This window comes from Budorcas taxicolor, chromosome 11 (genome assembly GCF_023091745.1).
Source record: "Budorcas taxicolor isolate Tak-1 chromosome 11, Takin1.1, whole genome shotgun sequence".
NCBI classification, from domain to species: domain Eukaryota; kingdom Metazoa; phylum Chordata; class Mammalia; order Artiodactyla; family Bovidae; genus Budorcas; species Budorcas taxicolor.
This window is the reverse complement of record NC_068920.1, coordinates 162065146-162080107: the sequence shown is the minus strand read 5'-3', so window position 1 is coordinate 162080107 and position 14962 is coordinate 162065146. Positions and strand designations below refer to the sequence as shown.

The 14962-nt window shown below is 47.0% G+C and overlaps 1 protein-coding gene across 3 annotated transcripts in view; it reads left to right on the top strand.

The window, feature by feature from the left end:
* Nucleotides 1-14962, top strand: part of TSC1 (TSC complex subunit 1) — a 47117-nt gene that overhangs the window by 25407 nt on the left and 6748 nt on the right. For 2 of the 3 annotated variants that reach the window (XM_052649432.1, XM_052649431.1), the window contains exons 8-18: nucleotides 353-426; nucleotides 5971-6146; nucleotides 6971-7083; nucleotides 7422-7533; nucleotides 7858-7970; nucleotides 9732-9801; nucleotides 10226-10330; nucleotides 10579-11137; nucleotides 12192-12235; nucleotides 12806-12972; nucleotides 13961-14143. In XM_052649432.1, coding sequence (XP_052505392.1) covers nucleotides 353-426; nucleotides 5971-6146; nucleotides 6971-7083; nucleotides 7422-7533; nucleotides 7858-7970; nucleotides 9732-9801; nucleotides 10226-10330; nucleotides 10579-11137; nucleotides 12192-12235; nucleotides 12806-12972; nucleotides 13961-14143 — 1716 coding nt within the window. The remainder of the gene's footprint in view (nucleotides 1-352; nucleotides 427-5970; nucleotides 6147-6970; nucleotides 7084-7421; nucleotides 7534-7857; nucleotides 7971-9731; nucleotides 9802-10225; nucleotides 10331-10578; nucleotides 11138-12191; nucleotides 12236-12805; nucleotides 12973-13960; nucleotides 14144-14962) is intronic. The other variant, XM_052649433.1, reaches the window with a different exon arrangement.

The following is a 14962-nucleotide window of genomic DNA, read 5'->3' as shown; positions in this document are numbered from 1 at the left end:
TTAGTGTACTATGGAGATGGGCTGCATTTGTAAGTTTCGTATTAAATGTTAGGAAATTTTGAAAAGAAATTCAGCCTTCTCCCCATCTTGCTCACTGCCCTCAGCCCTGGTAACTATGAATCTATGTTTTGCCTTTATAGGCCTTGCCTGTCCTGAATATTTCATCCTTATGGAATGATATAATATGGTTTTTTGTTAATGGCTTCTTTCACTTAATGTAATGTTTTAAGATTCATCCATGTTGTGGCCTGTGTCAGTACTTCATTCCTTTGTATTGTCAAATAACGTTTTATTGTGTAGAAATACAACAGAAATTAAGCCTTTTATAACTTGTCAACCCAAACTCTTTTAGCCAATGATGGAGCATGTGCGAATTCACCCAGAATTAGTGACTGGATCCAAGGACCATGAACTGGACCCTCGAAGGTATAGAACCTGAACTAGTGACAGAATTTCATAGACTCACTTGAGAAATTGAACACGTGATCTCAGAGATGTCCCTTTTGAGATATTATTGGAGAAGACAGGTTTTTCTGTTTATTTCACTTTAAAGGACTTGCACAGTGAAGCATTTTGCGTGCCTGAGTCTAAGACATATTCCTCACTGACAGAGGAAGAGCTTGCATCGCAGGTGCCTGTCCCATAGAACCCCAGAGGGCCGGGAGCTCGGTGGGCAGTGATGGGTGTGGTTGGAAGCAAACACACTATGGGAAGTCTGGATGTTGAGTGGTCGGATTCCCCTGGTCGCTTTCTCCATCCTGCTTAGCCAGGTGACTACCGTCCTCCACGGGGCCTGGTGGAAGTGCCCAGTTTTATCTCTGGAGAAGTGGAACCTGCCAGCCTCCTTAGTTGAGAATGCCAGGCTTAGTGGAAGGTGGAGCTGAGTCACGACCACAAAGAAGGAAGTGAGGTGAAATCCTACACACCAAGCTGTGTGAGGCTCAGCCCTTCCCTTGCTTCTCTCTGGCTGCTCCCCAGGCAGGGAGTTGATGCCTTTTGGAGGAGAAGTGATGCTTGGATATTGATGTTTGAGGATCTCCCCCTGAAAAAGATGACTCACTGCTTGATCACCTCAGTAAATCTCAGATCTCCACAAGCCCTCCCTCTGCTACACAGACCTTTTATCTGAGCAACTTGCTGTGAGATACATGTAGAGGAGCTTAGAAAACGTGTAAGCAAAGTTTATAGTAATGTGTGGATGCTTGTGTAGACACCACTTTAAAAAAATGGGACAGTACCCTCTCCAGTTGCAATCATCTTTGTCCCTGGTCCCTGTCTCACCTTAGAGACAACTGCCATTCTTGCTTTTATTTTAATCATTCTCTTACTGTGAAAAAAAAAAGTCTTTATCTTTGTTCACTTAGTGTTTGGTTGCAGTGAGTCTTTGTTGCTGTGCGCAGGCTTTCCCTAGTCACCGCGGGCAGGGCTCCTCTTCGTTGCAGTGCAGGGGCTTCTCGTGGTGGTGGCTCCTCTTGTTGCAGAGCCCGGGCTCTAGAGCCTGAGGGCTCGGTAGCTGAGGCTCGCAGGCTTAGTTGCTCCATGGCACGTGGACTCTTCCCAGGTCAGGGATTGAACCTATGTCCCCTGCCTTGGCAGGCGGATTCTTAACCACTGTGCCAGCAGGGAAGTCCTCTCTTTCATGGTTTGACCACATGTGTTGTTTCATTTTGAGAGCAAGCAAAGTCTAGCCTTGGAAAAGGCAGTCTTGACACCGTGAGATGAAGGTTCCCAGGAGGTAAGAGGAAGAACCAAGAGGGAAGAACTCGCGGCTTACCCTAGTCAGGGCATCTGGTGAGATCCATAGCGAGGGCCAGGTACTGAATCTGCTGCCGAGATACGGCAGAGGGAGGAGACTGCTCTGTGTGCACTCGTGGCAGCTTCCAAGTGTAGGTCAGAGAAGAATCCTCCTGTGGGAAGAGATGAATGTCCTTAGCTAATCCAGGGAGAGCAGGCACTTCATTAGTGTATTCATTAATCAAGACAAGCTAAGTACCAACAAGTTGTCTAGGCCGCCTAGATGCTCTGTTCCTCTGTTGGGAGGGTGGTTCGGTGGCAGGAGAAACCTTAGTGAGGGCCTGCGCACGCCTGTCTCAGCGTGCGTTCTGATCTCAGCAGTCGTCTTCGGTGCCTCGTGCACGGCCGCCGTCTGACTCTCATGGCTTCTCTGCCTCTCACCTGTGCACGTTCTCCCCTTTCCTCTATCTCATGCCTTTCTGGGTTCGCTCCTCTTTTCATGGGATTTTAGAGAAAGGATGCTGTTTTCTGTGTGGGTATAGATTTCTGGGTTGGGAGTCATTCTCATTCAGCAGTTTGAAGGCGTTATTCCATTGCCCCTTTGCCGCCAATGCTGTTGTTGAAATCCAGAGACATTCTTATTTCTGATCATCTTTGTTTATTGTCTTCTCTTTGCTCTCAAAATACTCTGAAACTTCCTAGTGATGTCCCTTGACATGAATCTGTTCTCGTTTTTCAGTCTGGAAGCTCTTATCTTTAAATGCTAGGAAATTTTCTGCAGTTATATTGTGCTTGATTTCTTTTCCTCTGCTATCTCTGTCTTTCTTTCTAGAACTCTTAATGTTCTGATTGAGAATTCCTTGAGTGGTTCTCTGCTTTTCTTTGCTCTCCTGTTTTTTCTCTCTGCTCTCTTGTCCTACTTCCTAAAGATTTCATTGTCTTTAGCTCTTAATCCTTCTGTATTCATTTCTGCCACGTTTTCCGTACCTAAGAACTCTTTAGTTCTCCGGATGCTCCCATTGTTTAAAATTGTAGCCTGTTTTTGTTTCATGGATGCAGTCTCAAGTCTTTGATAAGATTGATGGGAGTTTTTTTTTTAAGGTTTTCTTTTTCCTACATAGTCTTTTTTCTCTAAACTGCCCTGTTGTTGTTCTTTTTAAAATTTTGAGGCTTTTTGCAAAGATCTGGTGATCTACTTATATTTGGATGAGGACACTAAAAACCTCCATTCCCAAGGATAGGGCTTGTTGACTTTGTGCTTTCTTGTAGGTTGTTCTGAGCATCTGTAGGAGATGCTGCTGTCAATATTGGTTTCCTTTTGAGTTGGTCAGACTTTTTCAGAAAAGGGCTTTCTGATCTCTAGTCTCTAAGAGTTGGGCTACTCCTGGAGAGTAGAGACTGCTTGGTGGGAGAGATGAGTGGTCTTGGCCTTCAGAATGTACATGCTCACTTAACTCCTCTCTTTGGAGTGCCTCAGTCCCTTGACTCTGTTGAACCTCTTCAGAGATGAGTCCAGATTTCGGAAAGCCAAGTGGGATCTCAGGGCTCAGGCAGCGTTTACCCCATCTTCCTGATTTTAGCTGCCCTGATTGACCTGTCACTCATCTCCAGTTCTAGAAATACTTCATGTATGCAAGTTCTTTTGCTTTTCAAGGATTCTCCAGTATAAGTCAGGTTGACTTTTAGCTTTGAAACATTGGCACCTTAGGGTTCTGCTTTCTGGGATTCAGTCACTACTTACCCTTTGGCTTTCTGGTTTCAAACACATGTGGTCCTGTTCTCTGTTTCCTCATGCTTCTCTTTCTTGTAGGTTTATATTTAAAAGGAGACAGACGGTGGTGGGGTTTGGGGGAATCGTGCAGTTGGATGCGCACGTCCAGTCTGTTGTGTTAATTAGGAAATCTCCTGGTTCAACTTATGGAGCCTCACTCACCTTGGATAGGCGGGTCATCTGGCCTTTGAAGGAAGGTTCTAGCGCCAGAGACAAGAGACCAAGGGAAAGAGTAGGTAGAGGAGCTCGCAAGAGACAAAGCCACTGCAGAGAGCAAAGGAGGCGTCCACGGTGGCTGCAGAGACGAGACGTGAGTGCGTGTATAAAGTTAGGGACGCTGCACGAGAGGCTAAAGAAAGCAGTGCTGGAAGTTTAAAACTAGAGCTAAAATAAGCATTCTGATAAAAGAATTGGAGGGTATATTTGAGGGTATCTTAGCAGAATCAGAGGATAGAGATGAGTGAGATGAAAGAAATTTAAAATAATCAGTCCAGAAAGTCTAACATCCAATAAAAAGGGGAGGAGAAAACTTTGGTAGGGGAAGAAATTGTGAAAGAAATAATAGAAGAAAATTTCCAATACAAGTACAAATGATACAAGAAAATACAATCATAGAATTGAAAGACATGCGTTTCCAGGTTGAAGAGGTTTATGTAGTTCCCAGCACAGTCAATGAAAAAGAATGCTACCAGCTCAATATTGTGAAATTTCAGAAAAAAAAAAAAAAAAAACAGGATCAGAAGTCAAAATGAGGTTAGCTTCTGAAACACCTTCAAAACGGAGAGAAAAAGGTTTTCAACTTAGAATTTTATTCCTAGCCTGATTGCCTATCAAGTATGAGATATTTTTAGATACGCAGGGACTCAAATTTACCTCCCATGTACCCTTCTTTAGTGAACCACTGAAGCGTGTTCTTCACTAAAATGAGAGTAAAATCAAGGAAGACAGAGTCCAGGAAATGGGGGACCTGACTTAGGGTCTTTGGCAAGGGGAGTCTTGGTATAACTTGTATAGCAGTGCTGAGAACAACCAGTAGGAGAGGGAGGGCTCTGGCAGGCAGCTCTTTAGGAGAAGGTGAACAATCTCGGTAAATGGTTTGCATTTTGTTACGTAAAAATTATATTAGGCATTTTCCCCCAGCTGTTAGAGCAAGTTTAGGAAGGATTAGTATTAGATACGTGGAAGACTGAGGCAAAGAAACAGAAAAATTTAAACTGTAGGAGAAACTAAATTGGACAGAAGGGGAAATATTACAGAATACTCTTTGGCTCAGCTGTCAGTGGTACTGATCTAGTCATTATAATGCATTGTTCAAAATCAGTTTAGAAACAACAAATCAGCGATCTGCTGTTTTGAGAGCACTGGGGAGGATCCGTGGAAGTGACCTAAATGCTCACCTACCGTAAGGACGTTAATATTGATGTCTAGAAATTCAGACGTCAGAAATTTGATGCCTAGAAATTTGGAGGTAGGGTTACAATTTAGCTGGAAGCTGAAGCCCAGAAAGTTCCTTCATGCTCTTGGGGGCCATTGTCCTCTCCCACTCCTGGCAGTCATGATCTGCCAAAAGCATGCTTTTCCATGGCAGGGTACCTTTCTGTAGACCCTGTCTCTCTGGTTGGACCTTAGGTTGTCTCTTTCCTTCTTCTTTGACAAGCTGTGCTGACTGTTGTTGTCCATCTTGATATGTGTCTGTTTCCACAGGCTGATTTCTTAGACATGGAACTCTGGATCACACAGCAGGACTCTTGAGACAATTCTTTAAATATCCTCATGGGCTTTCTCTAGGTTCGAGACTTGCTGAGCTGTCTTTCTGGTCTGGGGATGGATGAGAATCCTGAGGGTTTGACGGGAGACCTTAAGTCAGCCTCAGCTGCCTGGCCGTTCCCAGGCCCCCCTGTTCTGTGATTACTTCTGTTCCAAAGGAGAGTCCCCTGCTGACTGCTCTGCATAGTCTGTGTTCTGTTTTGAGGCTATGCCTGGTCTATTGTTGCTGAAACTTTGGTTTCAGATTAGTTTCTGATAACTTGATATAACCATTTTAAATAGGGTATAGGTTTGTAAGGCTTCCCTGGTGGCTCACTCCACCTGCAGTACTGGAGATCTCCTGTAATGCAGGAGACCTGGGTTCAGTCTCTGGGTTGGGAAGATTCTCTAGAGAAGGAAATGGCAGCCCACTCCAGTATTCTTGCCTGAGACGTCTCATGGACAGAGGAGCCTGGTGGGTTATGGTCCAAGGGGTCACAGAGCTGGACATAACTTAGCGACTAAATCACCTCCACTGTAGGTTTGTAAAATGAATGGCTAATTCCTTTATCATAGTGCTAATTCGTACTTGGGCTGGGGTGGTTCTGCCTTATTCTTGCTGGTTCAGTGGCTGGCATTGAGTCTGCACTCTGAAGTATTTGATGGTTTGATTAAATGGATTATAACTTGCATTTCTTGACTTTGATTGTCTTCTACAGGTGGAAGAGATTAGAAACACATGATGTTGTCATAGAATGTGCCAAAATCTCTCTGGACCCTACAGAAGCCTCATATGAAGATGGCTATTCTGTGTCTCACCAAATCTCAGCCCGTTTTCCTCATCGTTCAGCCGATGTCTCCGCCAGCTCTTATGTTGACACACAGAATAGCTATGGTAAAAAGTGACTTTGGTACTTATCTCTTTACAACTTTGTCTCTGGAAAGCATTGTTTATTGTTGACTTTAGTTTCTTTTCCTACAGTAAGGCTTAGTTGAGCTCCTAGGAACTGTTTCCCAAATACTTAAAAATTTGGATTTGTCTCCATTTTCTCCTGATTAACTTCTCCCCTAAGTTTAATTCACAATCTTATGACGTTAATCTCCACCTTGATAGTATGTCAACAGAGTTGGGCTGTGTCCTCAGCACTTAACAAAGAAAATGGATGGAAGGATATGACTTCTAGGCTCCTGCTTATAAAGGAAGCCTCTACTCTTTCAGACGCCTTTAGTGAGGCCCTCTGGGCCGTCACATTGACACAGTTTTGAACAAATCTGGACAATTGGATGAAATAAAAGTCTAGGCTTATCTACAGGTAGCACCTGCTGAAATTGTCATACAAGTTGTGCTTTTTCAAGCTATTCTGAAGCTTAATGAGACATCAAACCTTAGTGAACTTTATTGCTAAAGAGTATTATAAAGTGTTAGTCACTCAGCCATGTCTGGCTCTTTGTGACCCCATGGACTATACCCTGCCCAGCTCCTCTGTCTATGGGATTTTCCAGGCAAGAATACTGGAGTGGGTTGCCATTTCCTTCTCCAAAAGGGTCTTATGAAGGGCCTTTTAAATGCTACTTTATACCCATGGACATTAGGAGTCCCCTCAGCCTTTTTAAATGTAGGGAACTGAATGCTATCAGATGGTCTCGAGGACCGTAGTTCTTTGTCAGAATGACTGGAGCCCCACGCTGACCCCATGTGTTCTTTCCCTTCCCTTGTAGGGAATGCTGCTTCTACCCCCTGCTCTCCTTCTCGGCTGACGTTAAACACGCCAGGGCAGCTACCTCAGACTCTGAGTTCCCCGTCAACACGGCTATTAGCTGAGCCGCCACAAGTACGCTGTCAACTAGTGTGCCTGCTTTCTTCTCTACTTGCTGGTGAAGCTGGCCTTCGGGGTCAGGGTTTAGCCTGCGGTTGGGAAAATCTCTCACTGCTTGTTTCAGGAATTAGCTTTGAGGATGCGTCATGTTTGCAGAGAAAGTTAACTGTTGCCACTTGGGTTTCTCTTGGCGTCTAGGCTTAGAAAATGCAACGTGTCTCTTGATAAAGCTTTAGTAAGATTCCTTTTCCCAATTGAAAGGCTAAATTTAAAATGATTGTTGGTCACAGGCTTGTACCTCGGGAGGTGGTGGTGTTTGTTTTTCGTTGCTGACCTGCCTGTTAACTTCCTAGGCTACTCTTTGGAGCCCGTCTGCAGTTTGTGGGATGACCACTCCTCCAACTTCTCCTGGAAATGTCCCACCTGATCTGTCACACCCTTACAGTAAAGTCTTTGGTACAACTGGTATGTATGGCTTAGGTTAGGTTTGGCTGATTGGTTCAGGCCAGCCTGTTATGATAAGGAACAGTCTCCTCTAAGATCTAAGAGTTTGAGAGCCTCTTGCAGTAGGAAACCTAGTTTTGATGCTTAATACAAATGCCTGGAACTTTCAGAAGTTAAAGTGAGCCTTAAAAAAAAAAAGACTTGATATAGATTCTCCAGAAAGTGAAGTGTAGGGGCTTTCTTTGCACTACTAGTTAGGCTGGGAAAGAAAAAGAAGTGGCAGTTTTCCTAATCGTTAAACTGACAGTGTGTTTGTGTGTGTGTTCTGCTCTTGTCTTGGAGCAGGTGGGAAAGGAACTCCTCTGGGAACCCCTGCAACCTCTCCTCCTCCAGCCCCACCCTGCCATTCGGACGACTACGTGCACCTTTCACTCCCGCAGGCCACTGCCCCCAAGAAGGTTTGCCGGGCTCGTCTGCTGTCCCCTCGCCCACGCACAGAGACTTGCTTCCAGCCTCACTTTGGGAAACCTTTTATGCCAGTTAGAAGTCTGACCTAAAATGTAATGGGTTTGAATCAGATCGATTGAAAATAGACCAATCAGCAGCTCTCATAGAATGTGGTCTGCTGACCCTGAGGATCCCCAAACCTTCTAAGAGACTCTGCCAGGGCAAATCCACTTTCATAGTTACTCTTACGTGGTCATTCGCCCCTCTTTTCTGCATTGGCATTTATACTCGTGGCATAGAAACAGTAGTGGGTAAGATGGCTGGCCTTGTGGTACAAAATCAAACTCTTCTAGTGGCATTGCATTCTTCTTCTTTGATGTGCTCTTTCAGTTTGGCAGAAGAGAAGAAGCAACAACCAAAAAAAAAAAAGTGCCAACCTCGAGTATTCTATAGAAAGAACCCACGTGTTTAATATTGTTTGTGATAAAACAGGAAGTAGACATAAAGCAGTTTGCGTGCATACCAACATGTGGTTTCCATAAGCACTTGTGACATTATTTGAGTTGAGAGTTGAACTAGTTGCTCTCTTTTATGGAACAGCAGTCTTATTTGAAAGAATAACTGGTGACAAACCATGGTTACTCAGACTTGAGTATTAGGCAGGCAGTTAGCTTCTTAGATGACAAACTGGGTCTGTCACTTGAAGATAAACAACTGACGGTCTTTGTTGCCCACGATAAAAACGTGCAATTAGAATATTAAAAACCTGGTATCTGCCACCGAGTGCTTGATAGTGCCCCTGAGTCTTTCATGACAAGATTGAAAAGTCTTGGGAAGCTTGGTTGATAGGTTTGAGTTTTCAATATCGTATAATGAAATGTTTTAACACTTAGAAGATATGCACAGCTTGGTGAGCCAGTGTTCTGCCCGCCTTGTGTGTGATGTTAAAGACCCACATGTAGGTAATACCTCTGGGAGGCAAGAGAGACCAGTGGATCTTACTTAACACGATGTGAAGAGTGAATTGCCATGGTTTCAGGTTCTGCTCCATAACTAACCTTGAAAAAAAAATACCCTTGTCGAGTTTTGGAGTAACATCAAAGATGGTTTTCTGCAGTTATCTAAAAAATCTTTCTGCTTTTTATAACTGCTTATCCGTGGGGGCCTAGAGTTTTTCTCCTACGCTTTAGCCAGAATAACATGTAACCCAGCAGAGCAGAGGCAGCCATAAGAACCCAGCCTCCTTCTATTAAGCCAGATATGAAAGAGATTGCAGAAATGTGGAACCACTTGATCCTTCTCATTAAACTTACCTTTGTTTTGGGAAATATAGTTGTGTTTCATAGAAATATGTCATTTATGTTTACATCTGTTGGGTTGGGTATTTTTCTGGCCATGCTCCACAGCTTGTAGGATCTTAGTTCCCCGACCAGGGATTGAACCCACCTCCTCAGCAGTAAAAGCATGGAGTCCTAACGTTGAACCACCAAGAAATTCCTGAGTTTGTTAAGTGAATTAATATTTCTAAAATTCTGTTGTAGTTTCTGGCGTGGTAACTATCAATATATTTAGCCATATAAACAAAATCCTTGAGATTCTTAGTCACTGTTAAGAACAGAAAGGTGTCCTGACACCAGTTTGAGAACTACTGGGCTAAACTTTAAACTCCTTTATAATATACTAAAATTTGAGTTTAGGATATTTCTCTAGCATTAGAGACCATGCACACAGTTTTCTGCCCTGTGATATATAAATGGTACCTGTCTTTTCAGGAAGAGAGAACAGACTCTGCAAGGCCCTGTCTACACAGACAACCCCATGTTCCGAATGACAGAGGATTAGGTAAGGCCTCTGGGTAACGGTGGACCTTGCTCGACTCTTGATGGGTTGGGTCATAGTGTGGAAACGGAAAGTCCAGAGCACCATGAAACACTGAAGCCCAGAGATAATGAAACATGTAATTAATTCTAAAAGCCAACCTCATAATAGCATCCTGTAAAAGCTGCTGAGTACTTGTGTCTTGAGCTGATCAAACCATGGCTTTATCTATTCTCTGCAATGTTAAGAAAGAATGAAGAGTTTTGTCTTCTGTGGTATCTTGCATTGGATCATTATAGCCGTTTGGCTCTGGGAGTTCCAGAAGAGAGCTGTCTCCCCCTGTCTTCTTCAGCAGGAGAGCCAGGGTGGGCCTGTTCTGTCACAGTGTGAGCAGTTCTCATGGGGATGGGGGTCTCCAGCATGTTTGACTGTCTTGTTTTCTCTTTAGAAGAGCTGCACGGAGGCAAGGAATCTGTCACTCTCAGTGATCTTCCAGGGTTTTTAGGCGACCTGGCTTCTGAAGAAGACAGTATTGAGAAGGATAAAGAAGAAGGTAACGTGTGCAGGGTTCTGGGCTTGTGGAGATGCTGCACATTGATAAAGCCCTCATTCTGCCCGAAAACCGGGACTCAGTATCAACACGCACAGGATTGCCTGCTTTTTCTTCCTTTGGGGGAGGGAGATGGGAGTTTTGTTCTGAGCCCTGTGCCTGGTCCCTCTGGGTGGCACAGGGCAGCACACAGCCCCACACTGCCCGGCCTGACCTGGATGCACTGTCTCTTCCCTCCTCCCTCCTTGCAGCGGCCATATCTAAAGAGCTGTCTGAGATCACGACGGCCGATGCCGAGCCCCTGGTTCCTCGAGGAGGCTTCGACTCGCCCTTCTACCGGGACAGTCTGCCGGGCTGCCCGCGGAAGACCCTCTCAGCTTCCTCCAGCACTCAGGGCCCCAGTGCGAACCCTGAGCCTTTAAACTCCTCCCTGGACAAGTCGGGGCCTGACACACCAAAGCAAGCCTTTACGCCCATAGACCTGCCCTGCGGAGGCACCGGGGAGAGCCCTGCCGGGAACAGGGAGCGCCAGGCCTCCCTGGAGGCCAGCATCCTCACCCCCAGCCCCTGTAAAATTCCACCTCAGAGGGGAGTGGGGTTTGGCAGTGGGCAGCCTCCCCCATACGATCATCTTTTTGAGGTGGCATTGCCAAAGACTGCCCATCATTTTGTCAGCAAGAAGACGGAGGAACTGCTCAAGAAGGCAAAGGGAAGTGCAGAGGAGGACTTCACGCCCTCCGCCTCCCCCATGGAAGTGCTGGACAGGCTGATTCAGCAGGGAGCAGACGTGCACAGCAAGGAGCTCAACAGGTGAGGCTCGGCATGGGGCTGCGGTCTGCACTTCCCACCTGGTTCGCAACTATGGGAAGCGGGTGGCTGGAGGCAGGAGTTCCTCTTTGCGCGCTCACCAGAGGCAGCTGGTTCTGCGTTTTGTCGGGTATCCTCCTAACCTGATGCCTTTTCAAACCTACGAATGTACATGTCCTCTGTGCATGTTACCCTCAGGCCATTCCTTAGGTAATGGGCCAGTGAGAAATAAGTCTTCTCTGCATAGACCCTCCTGTGCTGTGAGCAAGCGTAAATGCTTTCACTCTGCTCTCTGACACTTGAGGACGAGCTTATTGTATTCAAATAATACAGAAACACTGGTCACGAAGTCGCCTTCTCCAGCTACAGATTATTTGTTGCTCTGTTTTGGTGGCATAGCCCATTAGATGGAGAATAAAATCAACATTTCACTGCAAGGTCCAGGTGGCCTGTCCCCACTTCCAGCTCGCACACACAGGTTAAGAACCCCCCTGAACAGCTGTTTTCAGCCCTTCTTTTACTATGGTTTTCAAAGGTGACCTAGGAAAGGATAAGAGAGTCACTATCCATAGTAACGCTGTTCCTAAACAGGCTCTTAGCGGGTGAGGGCTTTCATTTTTCCTCTGCAGAATAACCCAAGTGGAATTTGACAGATAACTGTCCTGTTTAAGGTCTGTCTTGAGTGAAGTTTAGTGTAGTAGACTCAGGTGAATCAGCTGCTGTGTCCTTAACCTGGACAACAGTAGCCTCTCAGCAGAGAGCCGCACCCTGTGTATGGTGGGGCAGGGAGGGCTGAAAGCAGCGCCCAGGGTGTTTGATCTCTCCCTGCCGTGAGGAGCCGCCCAGCATGCCCAGGCTGCAGTGTGAACTGTGAGTTAGGGGCCTCTCCATTCTGGAGACGCAGCCATGCTTACTGGGGGCTCTGACCCCCTCTGTCCCCGGGGGACTTCAAGTTTGAAACTGTCTCACGCCTCTGGCTTGTGATCACAGAGACGTGATCTGCCTAGTTTTTCCAGCTGAGATCGGTAACTTTGTTACTCGACAACTTTCTTCCTAGGTTGTCTTTACCCAGCAAGTCTGTGGACTGGACCCACTTCGGAGGTAAAGTTGTTACTTCAGCTCCAAATCCAGCCAGCAGGGATCCTGCCTGCTGGTGGCCCTTTCTGTCCTTGAAGGAGGGTGCCCCTTCCTGTCCGCTCCAGCTGGGTTATCTGCTTGGCTACATGGTAGCTCACATGTTGCCAAGTCAGCATTTCCTATTTTTGAAAAGTGGCAAGGAGCCGAGTGCTTGAGAGCAGAAGTGCAGGAAGGCAGCCCTCCCGCCAGGCTTCTCCCTAGAAAAGATCCAGGTAAAGTGAGGGGTAGTAGGAAGGTACCCGTGAAGCATGGAAAGGAGTCTTGAGTAGACACACATATAATCATACTCCATAGGTGGGGAGATACACAGGGCTCTCAGCTATCCTGCCTCATGCCCCTCCCTCTGTGTTCCTTTAAAAGGGAGATAGGTAGCAAGCACTGCCCCCCAGCCCCCAGTGACTGACTGGGAGCCAAGTGGTCACTGGCAAAGCGAATGACTTCTTCCTTCAAGAATTGCGTTAAGCTCTGGGCGGGGCCTCGGTTGAACAACATGTAAAAGGCATCTCTGCCATCCTCCCTCTGCTTTAAAATCAGGCTCTCCTCCCTCAGATGAGATCCGCACCCTCCGTAACCAGTTGCTTTTACTGCACAACCAGTTACTCTACGAGCGTTTCAAGCGGCAGCAGCACGCGCTGCGCAACAGGCGGCTCCTGCGCAAGGTGATCCGGGCCGCGGCTCTGGAGGAGCACAACGCTGCCATGGTGAGTCTCGCGGGGCGGGGCGGGAGGCGGGCTCTCCGTCTGGCCCCGCCCACCAGCTTCTGGGTGGGTCAGCCTGTGAAGGGCCGCATCCCCGCGTTCCCTTGCAGCTCTTGGTGCCTGTGGGGACAAGTGATTTTTGGTGTTTGTTGGTCTGTCATCGGCGGTGATGATAGCAGAGAAGAAAGGTGATTTTGTTTCTCCAGATGTAAAACCAGCTCTCGGGACACAACTCTCGTGACAAAAACTCGTGGGGGGGTGGTGAAGCCAGTCAGAGCTGGACATGATCTTGGCTCCGCGGCCCTGTTACCTTAGGAAAGTAATGGAGCCTCTGGAGGCCCCCGTCACCCGTTACGTAAAATGAGAGTAGTGATAGCAGCATCTCCTCCTCAACTGGGGATGCAGAGAGCACCTGCCCAGTGCAGGGCAGGGTGGGAATCCAGTGTCTGAGTGACCTTGGCCGGTACCAGTGCTCACGTCAGCACTGGTGGTTGTGTGCTGAGTCGCTTCAGTCGTGTCCGACTCCTTGCAACCCCAGGGACTGTAGCCCAGCAGGCTCCTCTGTCCATGGGATTCTCCAGGCTAGAATCCTGGAGTGGGTTGCCGTGCCCTCCTCCAGGGGGTCTTCCCGACCTAGGGATCGAGCCTGCATCTCTCACATCTCCTGCATTGGCAGGTGGGTTCTTCACTGCTGCTGCCACCTGAGAAGTCCAGTGCTGATGGTTAGGGCTTCTGAAAGTATTGGGAGCAGGCTGATGGCTGGGAAAAGTTCTTTCAGCCACTTCTGATCCACTTGCTAACGTGCATTTTGGAAACCCTTGACCAAAAGCCAAGTTAGACAGCAGTGAGCTGGCAGGTTCCAGGTCTGTGGTTACAGCTTCAGGGTAGCTCGTGACTGTTCAGGTGAAACATCTGCAGTGTGTGTTGAACTTGAGCATCACTGCCCAGGCTGGAAGGCAGCTAAAATGATGGCATCTTTGGTATCTGCTAGAAAGACCAGTTGAAGTTGCAAGAGAAAGACATCCAGATATGGAAGATTAGTCTGCAGAAAGAACAAGCCAGGTACAATCAGCTTCAGGAGCAGCGAGACACAGTGGTCACCCAGCTCCATAGCCAAATCAGACAGCTTCAGCACGACCGGGAAGAGTTCTACAACCAGAGCCAGGAGCTACAGGTACGGACTGCAGAGGAGGCCAGAGAGGGTGTGAAAGTCCTGGCTCATCTCTGAAGTCATGGCGGCTGGATTTCGTGTCTGGTGCTCTCTAAGGGCAGAGGGTCCCTTGCTTTCCGAGTTCACAGTTCTTTTAGCATTTCAGTAACTTTGTGCTGGTACTCCACAGCTGAAAGAAACACCTGCCAGTTCTGCTTATTAAGTAGATCCAAATAATTTGGGTTTTGGGTTCTAGCAATTTGAGAGAAAAAAAATTGAAATAGTACACATGCATTTTTTTCAGTTTTCAATTTTATTTTTGAATAACCACAGCTATTTCCGAATGCTGAGTGTACCTATGGGCACTGCAGAGAGTCTCAGACCTTGGAATCATGAGACACTGACGCCCTCCATTCCTGTTTCACATTGCTTTCCTCATGGTGATGTGTATCACAGCAGCCACCTGAAAGCACACACAACTGCTGACGCTCAAGCCCTGAGCTGCCTCCAGCTCGCAGTTCACATCATGGCCAACAGATGTCGCTGTGTCTCCCTCAAAATTTACCACTGGCCCAGCAGCGCCCCTGTGAGCCTGCTGTGTAGCCCTGGGGCTCTTTGGAGCACAGTTTGGGAACTGCAGACTTAAGGTGGTTTGGTTTTGTTTTTTTCCCGTTTGTTAATTAGTCAGAAACTCAGAAATTAGCGGTAACTGCCTTTTTTTAAAACTAAGAAGTTAGCTTTAAGTGTGATGGCCCAGGAATAGTAGAGCAGCCAAGGCCTGAGGCTTTCCCAGCTCTCTGTGGACTGTGGGCTGAGGGCCGGGGTGCCCCGGGGCCCGAGCTG